The following is a 19,221-nucleotide window of genomic DNA, read 5'->3' as shown; positions in this document are numbered from 1 at the left end:
TACCATTTTATGGATATCCCATCTGGCTTACAGATGCTGCTGCAAAAGAGTATGGCGTTTTCCTGCAAATCCTACATCATGGCTGAGGACCCTGTAGAGATATTTTAGTTTAGGCATCTGTGTGAGTTCTTAACTTACGTGTGTATTTAAAAATGTATTGTAAGAATTTGGATGGTACAAAGTGATCTAATCTGTTCTTTTCTTCATTGCAGTTGATGCTAACACATGGGCGCAAGTTATTGCCTTGTACCCGACTTTAGTAGAATGTATCACCTGCTCCTCCTCAGAAGTGTGCTCTGCTCTGAAGGAGGCACTTGTTCCCTTTAAGGACTTCATGCATCCACCAGCATCCAAGGTACAGAACGGAGAGTCTTGACCCCATAAAACTTTTCTTCTTTTTTTTTTTTTTTTTTTTTTTTTTAATTTTTGAAGGAAAAAAGTATCCAAAAATGTTTGTTCCCAGGTGAAGTTTCTCTGAGGAAATCTCTTGTGACTAGTACTTGGCAACTGATGTTGACTGCCTTTTAACTGTACTAACAAGAGCTCAGTAATTCATGAGTACAGGCTATATCTCAAAGGTTCCAGAATGAGTAGCAGTGCAAACCTTTAATAAATTTAACTGAGTAGTTGGAATCATTTATAATCTAATGTACTTGCTACAGTATCTTGAAGTGGTGATTGAAAAGTGGGCTTATGTACAGCTTGTTGTGTATGTGTTAATGATGTAATTAAAAATATTTCAATTCAGTCAGATTTATTAGGCTGGTGTTTTGCACCCTTTTTTGAAGTACGAATTGTACTAAAATTTTATGCAAGATGGTACTGTAACATTCCATATATCTGTAACCAGCCTTTGTAAACAAAGGGAACTGATATACTTGTGTGTATAATAAATGGTACAGTTCTGTATAAAATAGTTGCATTTATTATTTAAATTCTTTTTAAAATATTGATAATGTTAAATGCTTGAAAATGTATTTATTATAAGTTGTATGCTTGCATTTTTACTTACAGTTTGCCTTCTAAATTGCCAGATATGATCAGTCATATCTGATCATGTTCTTAGTTTCTGCTTAATTGAATGTAACTTCTCTGTGGCCATTGAACATCTAAATGAAGAGGTCATACGACAAAACATTGCAGCAAGCAGTCAGTAGCCTGCTGATCTCAAACTTCAAAGTAGTTGACCTGAAATAAGTTTGAATATGCAGAAATCCACTGTAGCACTTCGACACTACCATACCTCACTTCATAATATATTTAAGATGTTTGTTATACTCAAATCTATCCATTTTTGTAGTTGCAGCCGTGCTTTAAGAAAAAAAATACTTGGGGGTCATTAGCCTTTTTTGACCTTACTTGCAGATATCATAGTCTTTGAATCATGACCCAAGGAAGGTGATTTCAAATATCTGAAATAACTTGGCTGTAATATTTTGTTCAATAATTTTAAGTGCTTTGTTTTGTAATGTCTTTTAACTCAAATTGTTCTAACCTTTTAATTATATACTGTCTGATATAAAACCATGAGAAGTGTATTTTTGAAGTTAGCTACTCATTTAGAAGTGCAGTAAAATTTGTCATTAAATAAATGTGAATTTTCTTTCACTTTCACATAATACACAATTAAAACACTTTTAATAGTATTGTTTTTAAAGTTTGTAACATAGCATTTAAATTTTTATTTAAAGAATTATTATCTCAATAATGTTTCACCTGTATTCACATATTTTTTAAGCTGTGATGTGAAAGCACAAATGCCAAATGTTTTGAGAGAAAAAAAGACAGGTGCCTTTCTATTGATTTCAGAGCTTACCTTTAGGTTTTTGTTCCTTGACGTCTTTTGTAGATATTAAAAGTGATTATCATGCATAAGAAGTGGTATTTATATGTTTGCTTTACTATTTGCTGACTAAAGAGATATTAATTTGTATATGTGAGTATATGTAGAATTTGTAGGAGCTTCAAGTGAGTGTGTGAGGAACTGGTCAGGGTTAGAAATACCCCATGTGAACGATGTTACAAAGCACAGCTTTGAAGAGCTCGCTCCCCTAAGACTCCAGTTTACGATCCTTTTAAAAAGGACATTAAAGAGGCTTCAAGAACTTGCACATATGTCTTTGACAGCATGGCATGGAACTTAATCTTAAAGTGTGGATAGTTTTTAAAGAACACACATTTTACATTAAAGAAACAAACACTTTCCATTAGTAGAATTTAAATCAAAATAGCCTGTTTGGAGAAGCTGTTCCAGTATACTGCAGACCTTGGTTCCTGGTACAAATAATAATGTTATGCTCTGAAATTGAAAACCATGCAACTGTTCTACTACTTAGTGAAAGATAAGACAATGCCTATTAGGTCCTTAAAGAAAAAAGAACAGGGTGTCACGCGGTGCAAGGGTATTCATTTGTTTTAAAATCTGCCTATCTACTAAAAATTCTGGCAAGAGGCATGCAGACCAAACTGTGGATGAGTTTGTTTCCAATTAATTTCTAATTGTTTTTGTCAGTGATAACACAGATACATTCTGTCTTAATGAAGCATATCTTCATCCTTTATCTATATTTTAAACAGAGGGTATGTGGGTGTGGAAGTCATACTCGGCTCTAAAGCTTAGATTACTTTACGACCCATGGATATTAATCTTCTAAAGACTGAAGCAAACTACCAATCAGCTAAACTTCCTTCCTTTCCTCTTAATTACCACATGAAAAATATTTATTCTATTTGAGGCATGTTTTGGACATACAAGTAAAGGCTGAACATACTCTAACTGCTTTCTTGTATTTTGTATAAGTAGTTAGAAAACTGAAAGCAAAGGTAACTGGTTTAGAAAATATGTTTTTCATTGACTAATTTTGTTTGTGAATAAGAATTATTCTATTTTCTGTGCTTTCTTCTCCAGCACTCAGAATTTCCTCCAACTTTGAAGTGTCAGATTATTGTTTCCATTTGTACTTTTGGCTAAATATTCTTAGGGCCTCCTTGATGCGAACAGAATTTTTTGAATATTCAAATCGCATATTTTGATGTCCATTCCTAGCAAGACAAATCTTGTTAATTAATTTAATTAATGCTGCCCATCGTGTAAACCCATGTGCTCAATTCTGTAGGTTTTCCTAGGCATGTGAAATAAAGCAAATAGACATTTTCAGGATTGGGGTCTGCATTGTGTTGCTGAGATCATCTAGAAAGGGGGCTCAGCTGATTGTACAGAAATACGTCAGCTGGAAGTTAGGGGATACACATTAATTGCTGAATGTAATGGCATTCTTCAGCTTTTTTCTTCTTCTCCTCCCCAGTCTTAAAGATTCATATTGGGAATCAAAAGAAAAAATGTGAGGGTCTTCTGCATTCTTACAAGGTCCATATCAAAATTTTGGATTATTTGGGAAAACTTGTATGTCTCCGTGCCAAGGGATTCGAGGGGATGCCTCAGTGTACACAGGGATTTAAGATGATGTAAGTAGCTCTAAGAAAAAGGAATAGATGGCTCAAGCTGGGAATTTTTAATGAAAAAAATATCTGTAGTAGTGACATATAGTAGTTAATTTGTATATCATCAGACATGCTTATCTACCAGGGCATCCATTTTGTTCCCTTGTACATCTGCTTGCTTCCCTACTTGCTCTTATCAATGTCTTGTAGAAGGTTCACAGCATCACAGGGTGGATGAGGTGGGAAGGAACCTCTGGAGGCCACCTGGTCCAACCCACCTGCTCAAGCAGGGACACCTCGAGCGGGTTGCCCAGGACCATGTCCAGACTGCTCTGAGAAGGAAGATTCCACATCATCTCTGGACAGCCTGTGCCAGTGCTCAGTTACTTGCACAGTAAATAAGTGCTTCCTGATGTTTAGATGGAACCTCTTCTGTTTCAGTTTGTGCCCACTGCCTCTTGTCCTAGCACAGGGCACCACTGAAAAGAGCCTAGCTCTGTCTGTGCACCCTCCCTTCGGGTATTATTGTACATTGATAAAAGTCCCCTGAGCTTTCTCTTCTCCAGGCTGAGCAGCCCCAGCTCTCTCAGCCCTTCCTCATAGGAGAGGTGCTCCAGGCCTTTGATCATCTTGGTGGCCCTTTGTTGGTCTCATTCTGGGGAGTCTAGACCTGGACGCATAACTCCAGGTGTGGCCTCACTAGTGATGAATATAGGAGAAGGATCACCTCTCTCAACCTGCTGGCAATGCAATGCCTGATGCAGCCCAGGACACCATTAACCTTAACGGCAAGGACACATTGCTGGCACATGTTCAACTTGGTGTCCACCAGGACTCCCAGGTCCTTTTCTACAGAGCTGCTGTCCAGCCGAGTGGCCCTGTCGTGGTTTAACCCGGCTGGCAGCTAAACACCACGCAGCCGTTCGCTCACCCTCCCCCCTCCCTCTCTGGGACGGGGGAGAGAAATGGAAAGTGAAGCCCGTGAGTTGAGATAAAGACGGTTTAATAAGACAGGAAAATAATAATAATAATAATAATAATAATAATAATACTATTATCATCATTGTATTATTATTACTACTAATAATAATATGTACAAACAAGTGATGCACAATGCAATTGCTCACCACCCGCTGACCGATGCCCAGCTTAACCCCGAGCAGTCCGGCCCCCTCCCCCCGGCTAGCCACCCCTATATATTGTTTAGCATGATGTCAGATGGTATGGAATACCCCTTTGGCTAGTTTGGGTCACCTGTCCTGGGTCTGTCCCCTCCCAGCTCTTACTGCACCCCCAGCCTGCCTGTTGGCAGGACAGAGCGAAAGGCTGAGATGTCCTTGGCTTGGTATAAGCACTGCTCTGCAACAATTAAAACATCGGGGTGTTATCAGCACTCCTAAGCCAAAACACAGCATTCCACCAGCTACTAGGAAGAAAATTAATTCTGTTCTAACTGAAACCAGGACAGGCCCGCAGCATGTACTAGTGCCTGGAGTTGTTCCTCCCCGGGTGCAGGACTCTGCACTTCTCCTTGTTGAGGTTCCTATCAGCCTATTTCTCCAGCCTGGCCAGGTCCCTCTGAATGGCAGCACAGCCCTCTGGTGTATCTGCTGCTGTTCCTGGTACGTTACAAGACATTAAGCCACGTGAAATACATGGTCACTATTAATTACACCTGCAAGTCGGTGTGATTGAGATACTTCAACAATTTATCATTATATTCTTTTTTTTTTTTTCTCCACCAACACCTAGGTTGTTTCTTCTTGCCAAATGGCAAACCTTCAGGTAGCTGGCCTTGAATTTTTCAGGCAAGGTACCTTTAGTGAGATCAATGCATTTTTTTCCCCCTCAGTATATCTCTACACATGGCAAACACAAGTCCTAGTCAGGAACATATTTTATGGAAAATTGTTTAGATGTTCAGGATACTGCTGTTGTTGGAAAGGAAAAAAACAAAGCAAAACAACAAGAACAAAAAAAAAAAAAAAAAAAGCACATTTTCTCCTTATCTGTTTCTGTACAGCTCATTTCTGTGTCTTTCGCTGTTTGTTCACATCGAATTTGCAGCTTGCTATTTGTTTCCTGTTGTGGGCAGTCATCTTCTGCAACCTTCAGTTTGAATCCTCATAAGATGAGGCTCTCCAAGTGAAAGAAGGAAGTGCTGCACACAGTTGCACTGTGAGGGGTGCACATTATGACCCTAGATAGTGCTAAGGATGTTTAGATGGGAGTATTTCAGTTTTCAAAGTGTCAGAAAGTTCCAAATGAGGCAGCTGTGGTGTAGGTTTTGTGGATCCAAATTGGTATCCAGACTAGTGGCAGACACAGGTTACATCCATACAAATACAGTTCCATCAGTAAACTGTTAATTGGCAGAGTGTTTGTATTCCCTGAGAAAAACAAAATGACAGAAAATAATTAGTTGAATTTCTGCACTGGTTAAAAATTTTCCTCTTAAAACATAGGTCGGTGATAACTTCCACTAGTATTTTGTGCTTTAAAAATTAGATAAATGAATGTATTTTATGGTGTCTTCAGAACCAGTAGGTTGTTTCAATTCGTGTTTCATTGTATGCAGTGGAGATTCTACTTCACAAGGGGAAGAAAGATGATCAGCACTGACTGTGTGAAAAGGTCATAGTCTGCCACATCTAATTCTTTGGAATGTCCTCAATTGTGTAGCCTCAGACTCCAGTAACTTGGAGTATATCCATAATTCTTGGAAATTGATTTCAGATTACATGATGACAACACTAGGACACTCTGGCAGTGTCCTTACATATAGCAGTGCATTTTGCTGCCATTCTCTTTTATTTTCCTGTTTGGATGTGGTTTTGTTTCTTTTTTTTTTTTTTTTTTACTTCACGATAATGCGAGAAAAAAAATTGGAATCATTTATAATTGGAGTTGAGATAAAAGCATTCTTCTGTTGTACCTTTACATGTAACTCTACTCATAATTTTTTTCTCTCTGTGTTTTTGACGTTCTCTCCACTTGCTCTGACAAAGGAAAGTAGATCTATGTTTATAGTTCGCTACATATGCCCCAGTATTCAGGTAAATTGAATGGAGACCTTGCTTGATGTAACAAAGTGTGAACTAGCAGCTCTACTCAGGGTTCATCTATCTGTTCTTTTCTTCAGCCTAAAGCAATTGTAACAGGCACTGTAGAGTAGTGTTTAGCCTTATTTTTAACATAGCAGTAAAGGAAGATTACAGAAATTCTAATTCTAATTTGTTTTTCTTGCAAATAGTACTTTGCAATTGTACTGTCTGTGATTATTGCACTATATAGGAGTAAATTAAGTAAACATTAACAACGTTTAACGTTTTTGAAGTAATCTTTACAGTTGTGTGGAATAAAAAGTAAATTCTTTGTAATTCCTATTTCATTTAGGATTTGGGTCACAGAAGTGATGAGGTTCACGAAGCAGCTAAGGCTCTTGTAGCAGTTATTTAGCCTATGTGACTGGATGTCTAGCGGAAGACAAAATATGTATTGGGGAAGCAGAGTGATTTGTTACTTTGCATTGCTTGACACCTTTGTCAGCAAGGCACAAAAAATAAAAATAAATAAATAAATGAAAACAAACAACAACAACAAAAAAAACACTAAAGTATGAATTTCACCTGTTTGTATGTGTTGAAAAGGATATGTATTATTCCACTGGATTTTGATACTACTTTCAGTTGTTCCAAATCTGGCAGTATAAAAGTTTGTTTCTTTCAGATTTGTTCATTTTACTATTCAGGCCAGAAGGACTGCATGAGCTGTGCATATAAGCAGGAATTCATTCCAGCCAAATAGTTGCCCTTTTCTCCCTAAGTTTTTTAGAGCTAGACTTAGAGCTACACATTGCATTATTTTTTTTTTTCCCGTTTGGAGAAAAAGTAACCAGTTCCTGCTGGATCATGAATGCAAGCTATTGCAAGTTTTTACCACTAGGAAGTATTCTGGTAGACATTTTATTTCCTGTCTTCCCAAACTAGTTACCAACTGGCTTAAGAATGGGATCTGTTCACGGACATTTGTTTAATCTCTTTAAATGACTTACCAGTAAGTTAATAACTTTTGCTGCATTATCACTTACTAGTCTGTGATCTGATCGTTTACTTTAAGACCCCATTTATTGAAGAACAATCAGGTATACCAGTATTCTTTCCTTACCCCTGGGTTTTCTGCCCTTATTTTTCTGACAATACTTTTCTGGTGTGCACTTTTCTTCAGTTGTAAGTTCTGGAAACAGGGACACCTATTTGTCTACACAGTATTTTGCATATCAGGGCACATGCAGTAAAAATGACTGTAATAGTTCATGTAAAACATAGGTTTCATTTAGGGAGTAAATACTCTAGGTTTCACAAGTATGTTTCAGTTATAAACACAGTTTAGTGTGTTTTGCCGTACTAATGCGAGTATATTAGAGGTGTGGTGTTGCCTTCTTGAATGCTGGAATATGTATCAGAAAAGGCTACTCATTTCTTGTGATGAAATACATTAGAACTCAGCATTTCTTTGTTTCTTACAGCCTTTAAGAATTTTATTCAATTGAAAATACAGAGATGATATAGGCAGGATGTGCAAAAAAAACTCTCTTTAGATTTTGAATTACACAGAAGTCTTTCACCAAAAAAAGGTAAAATTGCATGAAAAGTAGTATTATAAGTAGGCTAGAAAATAGGATTATATCTCAACTGGGAAAATTGTCACCCAAACAGGATGCAGTTCATCCAGATGACTGTAAGATGCTGCACTCAAGTAGCAGTGAGTTTTTTCCATTTAATTTTGCCACCTTTATTGAATAGGAGGCTGAATTTCAAAATAGTTTTGATGGTTTTCCTTAGGAAATTGCTCCAGTATAAAAATGCTTATCTGTGCATACAGCTGTCATTAACACTATCAAAACTAGCTCTGAAAACGTGTTTTGCAGCAATGTCTGTTAATAGAAGCATAAGTCAAGTCTAAACATCTTTTTAAACAATTAAAGTTAACATTTTATATAGGCTTTCTCGGCTGATAAATTTCTCTGCATAATCCATAATTTAATATTATAATTTTTAATCTACACAATTATAGTGTAATTGTATTTAAACTATCTAGTCAAAACTTCATTTAGAAAAATGTGCAGTTTTCTATTTTCTGTCAAATAAATACTACTTACCTTCTACTCGCTGTTTTAAACTATTTTAACTTAATGGTGTATGTTAAGTCTCAAAGAATTATGGTGTATCAAAGACAGGAAAGAATTCTTGAAATAAAAATAGCAGTGAGTGCTACTACCAACAGGGTTTTACTTTGTTGCATAGTAGAGTGCATCATATAAAAGAACTACAATGCATTAGTTACCATTCACATTATTTTTTGTGTGTGTGTGTTGATTATGAAACAGATTTGATTAAAAAAAAAAAAAAAAAGTACAATACCTGCATGTTTTGGCCTTATCTGAGTATATTTGCTATGCTTTCTGCAGCCAAGAAATGAGTGACCATTGCTCAAATTTCCTTTATTATCTACAGTTACAGAAATTCTCAGATAAACTCACTTTTAAACTCAGTATCATAGGCTTTTCATATTAACACGTTTATTCCCACCAGTGGTCCAGCTGCCCACCTTATGAACTTCTTAAGGAATCTCGTTTGTCAACACGGTAATACTCTTTTCACCTGCAGCATGTTCCCAACAGAAAAGATGTACTAAGCACAGCTACCATCTTACTCTTTGATCAAAAATACTGCAGAGTAGAAACATACTCAAAGGCCTCAGCCTGTTCCTGGAAGTTTAAGGTAGTTGAGGAGGGGCATTGTGTGGTTTATTGTTTGTTTGTTTGTTTTTCCCCCTTAGTTTTGCAGGAGGGATTGCCCATAGGTAAGTAAGAAAGGAAATCACTTTTAAGTCAGATGCCTGTTTGACATTTTCACTGTTTTGTTTTCGCACACCCTGGTCTTCAAGGTGGAGTGATAACTACTACTCTCTGTGTACAGAATGTCTGCTCTAGACTCGCCATGAGCCAAGCGACTTGGCCATGACCAAATATTTCCATATTTCCAAAGCTGACAGCTTCAAGACTGCAGAGGCTGGCAAGGATGACAGGCTGTTGGGAAGTTTAAAACTTGACATTGCCTTGTCTGCTGTTTTTAATGTTAACTATTTCTTACTTGGAACTGTTAAAGTTGTCTGAAAATTGCTTATTTTTCTGGCTTTCTTGCCAGAGGACTCCCACTTCTTTCCCCATCACATCACAGACTGATGCCTGGTCATATCAGGGAAGGGACTCAGAGGCCCCACCAAAAAAAAATGGCAGCCAAAACTGGATTGCTACCAACAAAGGGCCTTTAAAAAGCACAGAGAGGAGTCTGGTTTTGATCAACGTCTTTCATAAGGAAGCATGGAAGGGGACTAGGAGTATTATGTATGTAGTACTACTCACGTGTGCATGTACAAAGAACTGGTTTCTGGAGTACATCAGAACTATTACTTAGCATTATACTTACTGAGTATCTGTTCATGCCTCTGGGCTTGGCATTGTAGCATAAGATGGCACTGCCTTACCACTAAAATGAGCCCTAGAGTCTGCAGACAGTACTTCCCTAGAACAAATGAGGAAAGATAAATGTTTATTTTAGAAAAGACTGATTTAAATTAAATATTTTCCCTTAATATATGACGTCCCGTGTTAAAGCTGTGTGCACTATAATCTCTTAAAATTTTAAGCAGTTACATGTTGCCAAAGCCTTAAAGAGAACGCAGTGAATTGATGAACCTAGTGTGCAGCCCTGCCTCTTCAGAGAATAAGAAGCAAGTTTTTGGACAGCTAAACCATGGTCTGTTTGCAGTAGCTGCTTCTTTCAGTTCAATTTCACTTTATCCAGCTCAATTCAAACAACCAGTTTGGAGACAGATTAGGAGTTAAAAAAAAAAAAAAAAAAAGTAGAAAGCTTACTTCTCCTCTTCCATGCATAGGATAGATTTGTGAGGGTAAAATGTACTGTGTCTAAAAGCTGGATGCAGTGCTAGCTAGAAACAATTAGTTCTGTCTTCTTTGTAACAATGTGTGTCCTGAATGTATCCAAAACATTCAAAATAGACCACTCTAAGAAATAATTATTTTGAATGCTATTCGCCATATAATTCTACTTTGCATCCAGATAGAGCTCAATGCAAACTAATGAAATGTTAAATAATCAGGAAAGATGTATTCAGAACCATTTTCTGATAAAATAAAATGTAACTAGTTAGAATCTAATAAATAAGCTATTCAATTGTGAAATGTGTAAATGCATTTCCTAATTAGAAAAAGATTGCCAATTCAGTGCAAATACTGTATTTAATTGCAAAACAACATGAAAATAATTGCTAATGAAGTAGTAAACTTTTAGGACGGATAAATACAGATGCAAAATAAGGTAAAAAAACATAGTTCCCTGCTTATTTATCATTATTAAAAACAGGTAATTCACTGCTTATGGAAAAGATCCACACTCAGGAGACGCTCTTAGCAGAGAGGCAATCTAGAGTATTTGCTTTGAGAAATACAAATTGGAGTAATCTTCTGAGAAACAGGTAACTAAAAGTCTGAGGTCCACCCCAAAATTAACTAGCCTAGCTGTCATTTACAACCAGGGAAGACAAATAGCCAGTCCTACCAGGACATCCATAACGGGCCCCCTGGCTCCTAAAAGAGGCCAGAGAAGTTATTATGTAGAAGTACCAGTACGTGCTATGGGCATATAGGACAACTACTTTAGACATCTGCTGTTTTATAGCTGATTGTTGGTTTGTTCTTTTTTTTTTTTTTTTCAGTTTACTTTAGGCAGCTCAAAAGAGGGAAGATGAATCTCACTAAAAAATAGTAGCCAAAGTAAACGCAGCTGACCTCCCTACTGCAACATGTTGATGGTGCTAAAGTTCTTGTTTTTTTGTTTTTTGTTTTTTTTTTTTGTTTTGTTTTTTTATCTACCCTAAAAAGCACTTTGTTTGTTTCTTTTAACACATCCTTTGCAAGGGTCTATTCTGAGGTTTGGCTGGGTTTTTTTCCCCCCTCATATTTGTTGTAACCTGTATGTGTGCCAGAGTAGGATTCTCTGTAGTCATGGCATTAGTCTAAATACTCAGATAAGAATTTCACTATTAGTGTAGAAAATGTGGCCCTTTCTGAAGTTTAAACTCTCCTTGCTACTGATCTGCTGTGGTTTTCCATAAATTCCACAATTTGGATGAGTAAATGACAGTATCAAGTTGTCAGGAGCTCAGTTAACTGAACTGAACATTTCAAGTCCTGCTACATTTTTGCACACTCCTTACCAGGGATTTTATTTTTTAATACATTTAACTGCTGCTTTCAACCCAGTTTCAGGTCAACAAGGTTACAGTTACTTCTGATACATATAACTTGGTGCCTGAATGCTTATTTTTGGCATCTGAATTTCTCACCTCTAAGGGAGATGAGAAAATATTTGCTACTAAGCATGACTTCTTTGAAAGTCTTTACACATTCACAATCTCAGTAAAGAAGACTTGGCTTACTAAAAGTAACTGAGGGCATCAAACCTCAAAATCTTTCAGAGCTGTGCATTATAGGGTGTGGGACAGTGTGAGGGTAGCACAGAGGCGCATGGCTCCCACAAATGCCAGGGACTGGCAGCTTGCTGCTTGGTGCCCGCATCCATCTGCAGCTTTGTGTGTGTTCTGGACTTTTAGTTGCTTTCCCATTCCTCTGCAGCATCCACTTTAATAACTTATTGTTTTCAGATAAATGTAAATCCCCAAAGAAAGTATCAGTGTAGTTGTTCTGATTTGACGTATTCTAAATTTGTGAATTATGCTGAGTATTTGCTATTAGCTTTTAGTTTCATTTTAATACATTTCAATTTTTGTAGTTAATGAATGTAAAAGGTACCTCAATTCAGGAAAAGGAGTCACCAAGACATGAAATACTTCTAGAAAAGTCACTTAACATTATATAGTTGAAATATTTTTATAACAGGAAGGAGAGGAAAGTTGTGTTTTTTGTTGTTGTTGTTTGTTGTGTTTTTTGTTTTGTTTGTTTGTTTGTGTTTTAAGGCCAAAAAAATAACCTGGTCTTAACTAAAAACTAAATATTCTTAGTATGTATATAGGTTTTTTCCACTATTAATAGCTTTTGAAATACAATCTTGGTATAAACAAATCTATCTGAATTTTTGGATAGGGAAAAAAAAAGCCATGGAACTAGTGAACTTTTGCTTTTCTCCATTTTTTTCTTAAATAAACATATTTCGCCAATCTTAGATTCTTTTCCAGAATTGTTTTTTCATCTGTACACAAACTTAACCGAGTAGGACTAGAGCCTGCGTTTGCTCGGTGCAGCCATTTCTTTGTGGTACTTTGCTGCTCCTGAGCCGACCCCAAAGGGCAGGATCACTGAGTCTTGCTGTCCCCAAGGGAATGTCACTGGTTTAAATGACTTTTAAACAAGCAATCGATGTAACAAACCCTGTTGCCTAATAAAAGTAGCAACTTTAAAACGGCCAACTACGGGATCATAATGAAGTATTTCAATCTTTGGCTCTCTGCTTTCTTTAAGGGGGCAGCGTTCTGGCTGCTTTCTGGTCTGACTTTCTCAACTACAGATTTGCTGTGAGTTGTCAGTGCAGGCACGGATTTTATTCTGGGACCCATTTGTAGGTAGTTTTGCGGTGGGGACTCGGCGGCTATTGTGTTTCGCTCGGTTGTGGCTGCCGGCTGGGTTATTTCCACATTGTGCATCCCTGGTGCTGGCACCATCTTCCCAAACCGAACTGTGCGTGTGGTTTTTGACTCCGTCAGCCTCCTTCCTCTCGTGTATCTGCATTTATTCTGCTGCCTCCCCCGCGGCCGGCACAGGGCCGGCACAGGGCCCGGGGCTCGCCGCTTCCCCTCACGGACGTCCCCGGTGGGGGGGGGTGGTGCCGGGAGCTGCCTCCCGCCCCGCCCGCGGCTTTTCCCGCCTCTCGCGGGGAGCCCCGGATCGAGAGCGGGAGCCTCTCCCTCTCCCCCCGCCCTCCCGCCAGCGTAACGCCCTCCTGCGCAGCGCGGCGGGAAGCGAGGGGCAGAGCTGCGGCGGCGCGGCGCAGCGCCCTTCTGTGAATAGCCCTACCCCCCTCCCCCGCTAAGCCGGCCCGCGCCATCTTGACTACCCGCCGGGGGCAGCGCGTCCCCCCCTTCCCCCCCCCCCCCGCCTCCCCTCCCTCTTCAAGATGGCGCCGGCCGGGTGAGTGACACGTCCAGTCACGTGGGGGCGGGTGAGCCCCGGTCCCCCCGCCCCGAGCCATCTCCATGGCTCGGCCGGACACAGGCGGCGGCGGCGGCGGGGGACGGGGACGGAGCCGCGGCCGGCAGCGGGGCCCCCTCGGCTCCCCCCCGCTTCGTCTGCGGCCTCGGCAAGGCGAGCGGCTCCCCCCCGGCCCCGGGCTGCGGCTCGGCGCCCTCCTCCACAGCGAGGGGGGAGCGGGCGGGGGGCTCGGGGCAGCGGGAAGGGCAGGGCGGGGGGGGGCTGCTGAGGGGGGCCGCTGAGGGGGGCCGAGGGGGCTGGGGTGGTGCCTGCCTGCCTGCCGTGTGCCTCCTCGCCCCCTTCCCCCGTTTCTCCCTCTCCCCTTCCCTCCCTCCCCTCCCGTCCCCATCTGTTACAGGCTGGCGGAGCCGTGGCTGCTTGGAGCCCACCGCGACCCGGGCTCGGGCTCTGTCACGGCCCCGGGCTGCGGGTCACGCCGGGGAAAGGGCAGCGCTGGGGAGGGAGCTGGGCTGGGCGGGGTTTCCCTCCGCTTTCCACCGTCGGGCGAGAGGAGTCTGGCTGATGTCTGCGGCAGATAAAGGAGACGAGAGGATCATCAAAAGACCCCAGAGCCCTTTTATCTCTCCGCCGCTGCCTCCCGCTACCGCCGTCTGCCTGCTCCGTGCCCCCCTCCCCGGCGGGGCCGGGCGCACCAGGGCCCTGGCTGAGGTAGTAGTTTGTGCTGTTGGTCGGGTTGTGACATTGCCCGCTGTGGAGATAACTGCGCAAGCTACTGCCTTGCTAGTGCTGGTGATGATCAGCTGCAGATGAAGACAATGACAATGGGAATCCCCTTTGTTTTCCCGGGATTGCATGCTGCTGAGGTGGCAGCGATTCCTCCTCCTCCTCCTCCTCCTGCAGGAGCCTAGCCTTGGCCGTGAGACGCGTGGGGTTTGACCCTGTCAGGAGGATGCTGTTTCCTTCGCAGGCTGGATGGAAAACCATTAGTTTCACGCTGCTCGGAGGGCACTCGAATTTGAGCTGAAGAGCGGGTGTCTGCGTGTTTTGTTTTGTTTTTTTTTTTTTCTGATGCTTAGACCTTATTATTCACATGGCACCGCTGAAAGGTGGATTTTCTGTTTCATGAAGACAAGAGATCAATGACTGACTTGTATTTTCTGTGTTCTGAATGTGCAAAACTTGTATGTGTGATCCTAAATGCTCTTATTTGAACAGTAAAAATTCTGAGTGTCTAGCAAAAGTGAAAATATGTAAATTATTGCTTTCTTTACATTGAAAAGATAGTTGTTTTACAGTATAGTTGACTAATTGTACAGCTTGGAGCTAACAATTTTTATAGGTGAACTTTTGAGATGTTTTTTCATGTATTTTGATTTACTTATTGTGAAAAGCAAACCCATGAATCTGCTACTGTGAATTGATTAAAATTGCTGGTATGTTTGTAGTGATGGCTAAGGGTATCCTTTTGATTGAACTTTAGTGTGTTGACCACCTATTACAATGGCTTAAATTTGAAATGCATTAAAACATTTACAATAAATGTGCATGACTGTCTCTTATGTTTTTAAAAATGAGAGTTAACATTCCAGTAATTAAAAGATCTGAGTGCAATTAGGTGATGGTTAATCCATTGAGTGCATAGTGAAAGTTAAAGCTATAGCTAAACGCTTCAAGATAAGTTGGTGCCGTAGTACTGGATCTAATTCACAGATCTAATGTATTTATAATACTGGGAAGAGTTGGGTGAACTTACAGATATTTCAGTTTCTTTGCCTCATTTCTGAAGTGTTCAAACTCTATGGGTTTAGACTATATGTAAAGGTTGCTCTTTCTCCTCTGCTGAATGTGAAGGGCCCTGCAGAATGTAGGGAACGTTGTTCTTGCTGACAAATTTTATTTGATAATACTTTGTGTGCTGTGCAATGTGTTGTCTGGTAATTCAAGCTCTGCTATAACTTAAACTTCTGAAAAGCTGCATGTCCTCATGCTCACTAATAACATGTTGAGTGCTCTTGCTTGTAGATTCTCTTTGGGGGGGGGAGCTATCATAGTTGTTGACCATCCACAAACTTAAACATACCCTGGCTTTTTTCCCACCGTAACTGAAAAGGGTGTTAGGATACAATAGATGCCTGCTTTTCCTACCCAAAGAAACATTTCCCAAACAGAGCCCCTTGAGGTTTGCTCTGGAAGTTACGGTGGTATTTTCACCCTCTACCTTTAGGCATCTATTTTAACTGGCTAATCCACCAGTCCCTCTCTCCTCAGTGGAGGAGGCAGAGCTAGATCCTTGATGCAAATGATGCTTTCAAGTGCCCTAACATAATTTTATCTGAATTGTCCTTTCAAAGGAGCTTGTCTCTGAAGGTTGATTGCAAGGGAGGTGAAGGAGCTTTTCAGCTAAGCGAAGTGCCTGTAGGTGGGTGGTGTGAAATTGTCCTCTATCCTGTTTTCCCTTCCTATGCTCAGGGAACTTGGGTAAAACTAGGACTTGGCTTCCTTTGTCACTTTTTTTTTTTTTTTTTCTAGGAGGGTAGAGAGAATCAATGGGAGATGTTCCATATACTACCATTAAAGACTTTTTCACCTCCTGTGTAGAATATTTCCCTTAAACTTTGCCGCCTGAGCAATCAATTCTTCATGCTCTGGATGGTAACTTGAAAGTTCAGGAGAATGTCAAGAGCCTATACTAAAATAGGGTAGAACTACTAAAATAATGCAGGTCGCAGGGACTGCTGCTGAGGTGTTGTGTAATGCATGCGGTGGTGTGTCCTTACGGCCATATAGGTCTTGGTTAGATATGGCTTGGTGGGCTTTAGCTACATACAACTTCCTCAGGGAGCTGTATTCGAGAGGTTTAGCTTTGCTTTAGGGATACCCTTACATCTCTTAATTCAGAAGGCTTCTCCGTCTTGCATTCAAAGTACAGAAATGAGAGTCCAGGCAAGTCCATTCTTAGCTTTGTCACAGTCTCAGTATTTATTGCTTAACTGTCCAACTTACACAGCTTATTTATATGAATAATGCTGCGACATCATGCTTCAAGGCAAAAAAGATTAATTCTTCAGTGGAACGGCCTCATCTCAGTGATGTTGCAAAATCGAAGCTGTTCTGAAAATGCTGTGAAAAACCTAAAATGGAAAGAGTAGCTCATGTCTCGCAAATTCGGTGATCCTTTATTGTGACTTGATGAATTAGTTTGGAAAGAAAAATTGCATCATGCCAATTAAAAAGCTGTACTGCTGGCACATTATTGTCTATGGCATTGTCTCTTGCTGATTTTTTTTTTCTCCCCCTTTTATTCTTCAGAGGTTTCACTCAGTCAAACTTCTTGTGTGAATTTGTTATAGAAACATTAAAATAAGCACATGGCTGAGTCGATGGAATTTCTGTGCAAAGTTATTTAGTTTATAGTATCCCTATTGTGTATTGTTTGCTGTGCTGGATGAGAAAGTACTGCAAGAAATGTTCCTCTGTAGCTTTTCTGAGCACTTCTTTTGACTCATGGAATAATAAAAATGCATTGAGATTCACGGCATAGTCGATTAAGCTTTAGATGCTCTTATTCCCTGGTTTGATGTCTTTTTGCACTATTGTCTTACCTATTTTGTGAAGAACAGTCACCAGCTGCTCGCCCCTCCAGCTACTGTCTGTCAATGCTGCTTCTAAAGATACTGGCACACATCAACCTAAAATCTTAGATTCCAGATAGTCGCTTCCCTGCAGGGTGCGGTTGCCCTCTCTGTCACCAAGGAGAGTGCTGTGTTCCCATGCTAGCAAAACTGGGATATGAGAACTCGCCTTCAGCGGGGGCTGCTGCGGTCCTTCTGCTTTACAGACCCTGGGCACAATGGGCGAGACCTCCCCTTGCCTGGGGAGCTGCTCAAGGCAGCAAGAGGAAACGCAAGTTTCGGGAGAGTTGCCTCTATGGGCACACGAGCACTTACAGTGTAAGTTAGAGGTCCTACTTGTCCCTGGATGCTTTCACTTCTCTGTCAGAGCGAGTACCAAATTAGCATAAGGAAACGCTTGCACTAGTGATTATAAATACAAAGAATGCAATCTACTTTCATTTACATTGGAAATGGCATATTTAATGACTGGTTATCACATCCCTTCCCGGTCCTTCATCACCTTATTCTGTCTTTCCACCATCTCCACAGTAACTTCTGTGGCCAAGAACTGTCTTTTTTCACTTAAAAAAAAAGAAGGTTGATTTTATATATTTTGTTAAATGATCATATTATTTTCACTTCCATGAAACAGTTTTAGCATCTCAGCACTAAAGTGGTGTGGTATTTCCCCTTGCACCTGAAGACCCCTCGGTGTGCCTCATCCCGAGTGGAGGGTTGCTTTCCCTGCGCTTTGCTTTATCCTTTGCAAGGAGTGTGGATTTTGCCTTGCAAGTGTCTTAAACCTTTTCCCATGAATGAATTAGTAAGAAGATGCCAGCACTGAATGATCCGAGGTAACGCTTGCTCTGCCTCTTGTGCGAGGGTTTGTGTTGCAGGGAGAGGGGGTGGTTTTGCTTTTGGTTCCCTTTTGAAATACCACCTCAGGAGGAACTGTGAAGTGACCTGGCGTTACCTGTGGCACGTGTCCCTGGAAGGATGCTTGATGCGAAGACTCCCGACCGGACAGGCAAGTGAAATCCTGGTATGCCACCTGCAAAGAGGAAACAGTTAAGTGTGGAAGCAAAAAAAAAAAATGGGCACAGACTTCCAGCTGTTCTGAAATCAGCTTCTTAATCTAGTTTCTGGTTTATCTGGTAAAAATCAGTGTGCTGTGGGGTTTTTGTTTAGATTTTGTTTTGTTTAAAGCAGCAACTGATGTTGTTAAACACAGCCTTGTGTTTAAGTCTGAAGCTTAGTTTTCAGTCTAAAAGAGACTTTGTTCATTCCCAAAGTTTCTAGACTGTGCTTTGAAAGGGGAGGCTTGTCCAAAAACTGGAGTTGGCAACTTTGAGCACTGAGATCATGACTTGATATAAAATATATTTTGTTCATCTTGCGTCTGTGCTTCTGTGTATTGCAATGTGTGTAAGTGTGCAGTTGAAGAAGGAATTTTCTTGAAAACTAAGATAAATCTACTATTAATAGTACATTTTAGTTGTAAAAAGCTTTGATTAAGATAGCTAAATGCTTTTCGGTAGTTGAAGTAAGAAGTGGTGCCCGCAGGTAGGTTTAAGTGAAAGCTGCATTGCTTTTGTCCAATAAAGTGATATTGTAGGTGAATTGTGTTTCTGTAGAGGACGACGGGATTCACCAGTCACTGATGCGTGCAGCTATTGCAGCCAGGCAAACACGTTCATCTCTCATGCAGTGGTGAAATGTGGCCGTATGCCTAACAAGGAACACCAAGGGGCCAAACATGAACTGAAAAGCCAATGTGTCTTTTTTGAGAGCCTCTGTGTTGTTTCCTGAACTGATACGGATGTGTGGGACTTCCAGAACCATCTGAAAACTTTATTGCTAAGTGAAAGACCTATGGGTCATTATAGGTATGAATTCATGTTAAAAATAAAATAAATA

General features: G+C 40.5%; 1 protein-coding gene across 3 annotated transcripts in view; it reads left to right on the top strand.

Moving 5' to 3' along the window:
- Positions 1-12,951, top strand: part of MON2 (MON2 homolog, regulator of endosome-to-Golgi trafficking) — an 80,698-nt gene extending 67,747 nt beyond the window's left edge. Inside the window, exons 35-36 of one of the 3 annotated variants that reach the window (XR_014688596.1) lie at positions 213-4,324; positions 4,918-12,951. Coding sequence is in view for 2 of the 3 variants with exons in the window: in XM_084506566.1 (XP_084362692.1) it covers positions 213-376 (164 nt within the window). In the remaining variant the exon portion in view is untranslated. Of the gene's footprint in view, positions 1-212; positions 4,325-4,917 lie in introns of those variants that run through there. The other 2 variants (XM_084506565.1, XM_084506566.1) reach the window with 2 other exon arrangements.
- The last annotated feature ends 6,270 nt before the right edge of the window (positions 12,952-19,221 follow it).

This window comes from Aythya ferina (genome assembly GCF_964211825.1).
Source record: "Aythya ferina genome assembly, chromosome: 1".
NCBI classification, from domain to species: Eukaryota; Metazoa; Chordata; class Aves; order Anseriformes; family Anatidae; genus Aythya; species Aythya ferina.
This window is presented reverse-complemented; position numbering and strand designations above follow the sequence as displayed.